Source organism: Saccostrea cucullata, unplaced genomic scaffold (genome assembly GCF_032062105.1).
Source record: "Saccostrea cucullata isolate Sc308-1 unplaced genomic scaffold, CSIRO_AGI_Scuc_v1 ctg3708, whole genome shotgun sequence".
Classification (NCBI taxonomy): Eukaryota; Metazoa; Mollusca; class Bivalvia; order Ostreida; family Ostreidae; genus Saccostrea; species Saccostrea cuccullata.
Window position 1 is genome coordinate 25,946 of NW_026932535.1, and position 5,729 is coordinate 31,674.

Consider the following 5,729-nt stretch of genomic DNA (forward strand, 5'->3'; position numbering starts at 1 on the left):
CAAGTATTTTTCTGAATTTTTAACGGCAAAAAACTTAAATAATTTTCGCCCTCAAATTTTGTTTTAAAAGCTTTATACAAAATACCTTTAGAGGAACTATTAATATCAGAATGCCATTTTTGTATAAATTGGTCCTGTAATCTTTGTTTAACAACAGAAGTAACCCAATCTTGACTAATATTATGATAAAACTGTTCATTCCAAATATGAGATAGTCCACATGAATCAAAAATATGATGAACACAGTCAATCCAAGGATTTTTACCAATTTCAGATTGTGAATTAGCAATTAAATATTGATATAATATACATGAAATTTTCTTCTCTGTGCAATTCAATAATTTACACCAGTATGATACTATTCTTGGATATATAATGATAGATAGTGGAAAACGTCCTGTTTCACCATAAACCATATAATTCGGGGTACTACTTTTCAAATACAGAATATGTTTTAAAAATTTTAAGTGTACACGTTCAATAATATCTAAATTTTCAAAACCCCAGATTTCACTACCATAAAGTAACACTGGTAAAACCATTTTATCAAACAAATCGAATTGACATTCTATAGGGAGGTTAAATTGTCTTATTTTCCTGATTACACCATACATTGCTTTTTGGGCTTGGTCACAGAGATGTTTCAATCTTTGCTTTTAAAAAGGAGCCAGATCTTGAAAAAATGATTCCAAGATATTTAAATTCTTTTACAGTTTCTAGACTCTTGTTATTATAGTAAAATACCCTTTTGCACAAAGGACCTTTTGAAAAAATTAATATTTTGGTCTTCTCAATATTTACTTGTAATTTCCACTCTGAACAGTAACTTTCAAATTCATTCAAAGCATTTTGTAGATCCTCAGGAGTTTCTGCTAAAATTACAGTATCATCAGCATATAAGAGTATAAGAAGTTTCAAATAAACACATAAATCATTTTCTATTGAAGTTGTAAGGCTTTGTAAACCGATTATATTCCTATCAACAAGATAATTCTCTAAATCATTAATGTACAAGGAAAATAAAAAAGGAGATAAGTTTTCTCCCTGCCGGACTCCGACATTACAAAAGAAAAAATCGGTTGTTGTGCCGTTCATCTTTATAAGTGATTTAATTCCCTTATACATATTTGTAATATACGTGAAGCATTTGCCTTTAATTCCATAATTTAAAAGTTTACTCCAGAGACCGTTTCTCCAAACAGTATCAAACGCCTGCTTAAAATCTATAAACGCACAAAAAAGTTTTTTCTTACACTTCATCAGTGTGTTTGATAATAAATGTAAAGTCAGAATATGGTCTAAAGTAGAATATTCCTTCCTAAAACCTGCTTGATTCTCTTGAATAAGTTTAATCTCATCTGCGTACAGTTCTAATCGCTTGCTTAGTATACATGTGAAAAGTTTACCTAAGCAGCTCAATAAAGTAATAGGACGGTAATTTTCTGGGGTGGTCGGATCGCCCTTATTTTTGTAAATAGGTTTAACAATACCCACTAGCCACTCATCTGGAACCAGTCCACTATCGAAAATAATGTTAAAAAACATCTTGTACACAGGTAAAAAGGTATACAATGTTGATGAAATATGCTCATTTACAATGCTATCAATACCAGATGCTTTTCCATTTTTTAATTTATTTACTGCTTCTATAATTTCACTTTCACTAATTTCACCATTAAGTATATCATTAGAAGATTCACCCGATTCTGGTTCTCTATCAGACAGATCAAAAGCATTCTCATCAGCTACATTGTTACATTCATTAATACTTTTCAAATATTTAAATACCTCTTCAATATTTACTGCACTCTTTGACTCTTTATTGGTAGAATTTAATATTTTCCAGTAAGCTTTAGTATTTGTAGTACGTAATTGCATGAGTTTACGAGTAAGGTCAGCTTTATATTTTCTAATACTATTATCCATAACTTTTTTATAACTTCTACTCGTTTCTATAAGATTTTGTTTGTTTTCTTCTGATTTATATAAGTTATGCATTCTTTTAGCCAAGTGAAATTTTCTTCTAGCTGTTTTGCATTCTCTATTAAACCAAGGTTTGTTTCGTTCTTTATCCTTTGAATATTGACCCGTTGAATAGATTCCAAAAGATTGTTTGGCTGACTTAGTAAAAATATTACAAATATCTTTTGCTACCTTATTAATGTCAGTACTTGAAACATCATTATTATTCATTTCGATAAGGTCACGCTCAATTGATTTCACAGCTGAAATATCGATATTATTACAAAACTCGGCTTTTCTATCGGGGCGCCATAATTTTACACCTGGTTGATTTTTACACGTGGAGCTATTTTTAGACATTGAACAGGTGGACAAAGAAAAAGACAATGGATTATGTACATCTGAGAAAAGATTAGAGAACTCGTGTACTTCAAAATGTTGTAAAAGTTCAAAAATTTGTACACTGGCAATAACATAGTCCACAGTACTACTGTTTTTACAAGTTACACAACCTTTGTTTTTGTCGGTACCAAATCTACTATTTACGATGTACAAATCATTGTTTTTACAAAAATCTATAAACTTATGGCCAAAATTATTGACAATAGTATCTTCAACACATCTATCTAAAGGAATATCATATTTTTCAAAAATAAAAGCCCTTGATAACATAGAAGCTTCAAATGCACCCTCTGAATGATTAACATGTGTCAAAAAATTATCTGCGGTAAAATAATCCTTTAAATTCCCTACTCTAGCATTAAAATCTCCCATTAAACATACGTATTTTTGGTCTTTTGAAACATTGATGAGTTCTTGTTCTATTTCTATATAACAATCTGTACAAGAATATTTACTAGATTCCGGCGGTATATACACAACTCCACATATCAAATCTTCACATGTTTGAAAAAGTGACTTATTTAACTTAAACCAGAACACATATTTACAATCAGTATTTACAATCTTAACATACTTCATGATTTCATCACGCACAGCTAATATCAGTCCACCCGATCTTATTTTTGAAAGTTTATTTCTGTTTTTCATAAAAGTTGTGTATCCTGTAATATTAATTTCGTCAGAATTATCTGTCTTTGTTTCAGTAAAAGCCAGTATGTCGTATTGGGTAATAAATTCTTTAAATTCGTTATAATTGAGACGGTTTTTAATACCACAGACATTTAGAGATAGAAAATTCAAAGTGTTTTTTGTTCGATCAGGTGTCAATACAGAGTCATCATGTTTTGTGGATGTCTGCTCTCCCGCGCCCCCCTAGGCGTCGTTACGGTTCGGAGTAGATCCAGTGCGCGGTCTCTTCTGGGATGGTCGCTCGCCCCTGGGTGTTTGGTGATTTTGGCTCCACCGATTTCCGTGTGAAAACTTCCCGGAGGAACTGGAGGATGCTGCTTCATCCGACATCTCCGTTATCAGTGGGGGTGGGGGTGTATACACCTTCCCGTTGATATATAGCACATCCCGAACTAGCTTGGTTTTACATTTGTCTAGTCTCGCCTGTCTCATTACGGGGTAGAGTTTTTTCCTCCTCTCCTCAATTTCTGCCGGGAACTGTTCGTTAACCCAAATGTTACACCCATGGAGTCTGTGTGGCGCTTTGGTTCTAATGTATTCCCGGTCCTTGAAGTATGTGAATTTTGCGACAATATTTCTGGGTCTATCACTAAATTCGGTGAACTTTCCCATCCTGTGGACCCGTTCAAATGAAAGCTCGTAGTCAAGCTTGAATTTCTTCCGGAGGAAAAGTTGTAGAACCCCCTCTGTGTCCTCTCCCTTCTGTTCAGGAATACCTGAAAACACTAGATTGTCTCTCATCGATCTTGCTTTTAAGTCGACAATGGAGTCTCTAATTTCCGCATTTTCTTTATTTATTAATTGCAGGTCTCGTTCAGTCTGTCTTTGTGCCGCTATTTGTTCACAACCCACTCTCTTAATCTCATTTTTATTACTATCAGCTTGTTTCTTAGCCGCTTCCGCTGTGTCCTTCACAGAGTCAAATACTTGCCCCAAAGAACTTACATTTGACTCAAGATCTTTGAATTCACTTCGAATGATCTTTATTTCAGAGTCTAGATCAGTTACTTTTGTCTTGATTTTGGCCACATCACTTTGGATAACATTTAATTGGGACATCTTGCTCTCGATTTCACTGAGTCTAGAGTTCATTTGAATAAGCAATGTGTGTATTGACTGTAATGATACCTCATTGTCACTGTTACTGGGGTTGGAAGTATTCCCGTAGATAATTGAATTGGATTCAGCCATTATTTGGACCGTATCTGAGATAGACATGGCTATTTATACACATACACATACATAGCCCAGAACGTAACTTGAGTAACCTGAGTACAGTTCATCTAGAGTTGTCCCCACATGTGAAACAATAAAACAGTCTCAAAGTAATCAAAATAGGAAAGTAATGCACATGCTGTTAAATGTCAGTCAATACATATACACGAAGACGTTACCTGACAATTTTTTGACTCGAACATACAAATACATCGTTGTTATAAACAAAAATTTCCGGAGCCCTTACACTGACCACTTCACGACTCCATGATGACCTCTGACCTCTGACACAACACAGAAATTAACTTATTTTAATCAGCAAGTTGCCAAGCTTCAAGTTTTCAGATGTCTGTGTTACCGTTCGGTTTTCCTCAGGTAAGTTTGGTGTGGAGTGGAGCTTACTCGAAGCGGATGAGAAGCCCCGAGGGAACGACGCTGTCTAGTGTACATACTACCTATATACACAGGATGTTACCTGAGTGTATTACCTGTATGCGTTTTCCTACGACATTGTAAAACGAAGCCGTTCTTTTTCATGTGTAGCTCATGGATTGAAATGCATGAAATAAAGAATTCAATGTTTTTGTTGCAGACAGAATCCTTTTTAAATTTTTTGTTTCAAATAAATATTTTCACAATTCGACAATTTTAATATACTGTGTTTTTCTTAATCAAATTTTATAACAAAAATACATTTTTTTTACCACCAAAATCTGTCGTTGTAATCTGGCGACAAAAAGGGAAGTAATTCAGATTACATGTCATGTACATATGCTAAACGAAAGAAGAAAGTGCATCATAAACAAGTCTCTCGATAAATAACAATAAAACTTAGACAAAATCTACAAATGGTCAATAAACTGATAAATCAGCGGTAGTTTTATTCGCTGAAACTATTATTGATATACTGATCAAAAAGGAGGAAAAACGATCATGCACGTGCCTTAATATTGTGATATTTTTCTTCTCTCTCTCTCTCTCTCTCTCTACTAACTGGTACAGATATAAACAGACACGAAATAACATAGCAATGGATCATTATTTGATTTAATTAATATCCAATACTTCATTAATTTGTTTTAAAAGTTTGCTTTTTTTTTTACTTTTATTCTTTTTATACACTTCGTTTAAAAAAAGCAACAATAATTTGACACAAATTCCAAGGCTAATTAATATCATCTGAAAATGATATCGATGAAATAATAATGAAACAATGAATCAAATGTGTTGTTGAATGGTTAGACAACGATGTGCACATCCAGCGAGCGTTACCCAAGGTATACTCTAAGACAGGTGTGAAACCCAAAGGGCATGTCGTTTCCTGCTCAGGCACTGCTAATCCCTATACACAGGAAATGATCGCGGCTAATACTTAATACACAAAGAGACAGAATTTGTCAAAGAAAACAAAAATATATGAATTTTTGCATTGAATATTTATTAATATAAACTATAATTTC

At 33.5% G+C, this 5,729-nt stretch overlaps 1 protein-coding gene across 1 annotated transcript; it reads right to left on the reverse strand.

Annotated features, from left to right (window-relative positions):
* Window positions 1-3,237: 3,237 nt before the first annotated feature.
* LOC134235356 (uncharacterized) lies at window positions 3,238-4,245 on the reverse strand. The gene has a single exon (XM_062717488.1). It carries the CDS (start codon window positions 4,243-4,245, stop codon window positions 3,238-3,240), a length of 1,008 nt encoding a protein of 335 aa, XP_062573472.1.
* Window positions 4,246-5,729: the final 1,484 nt, after the last annotated feature.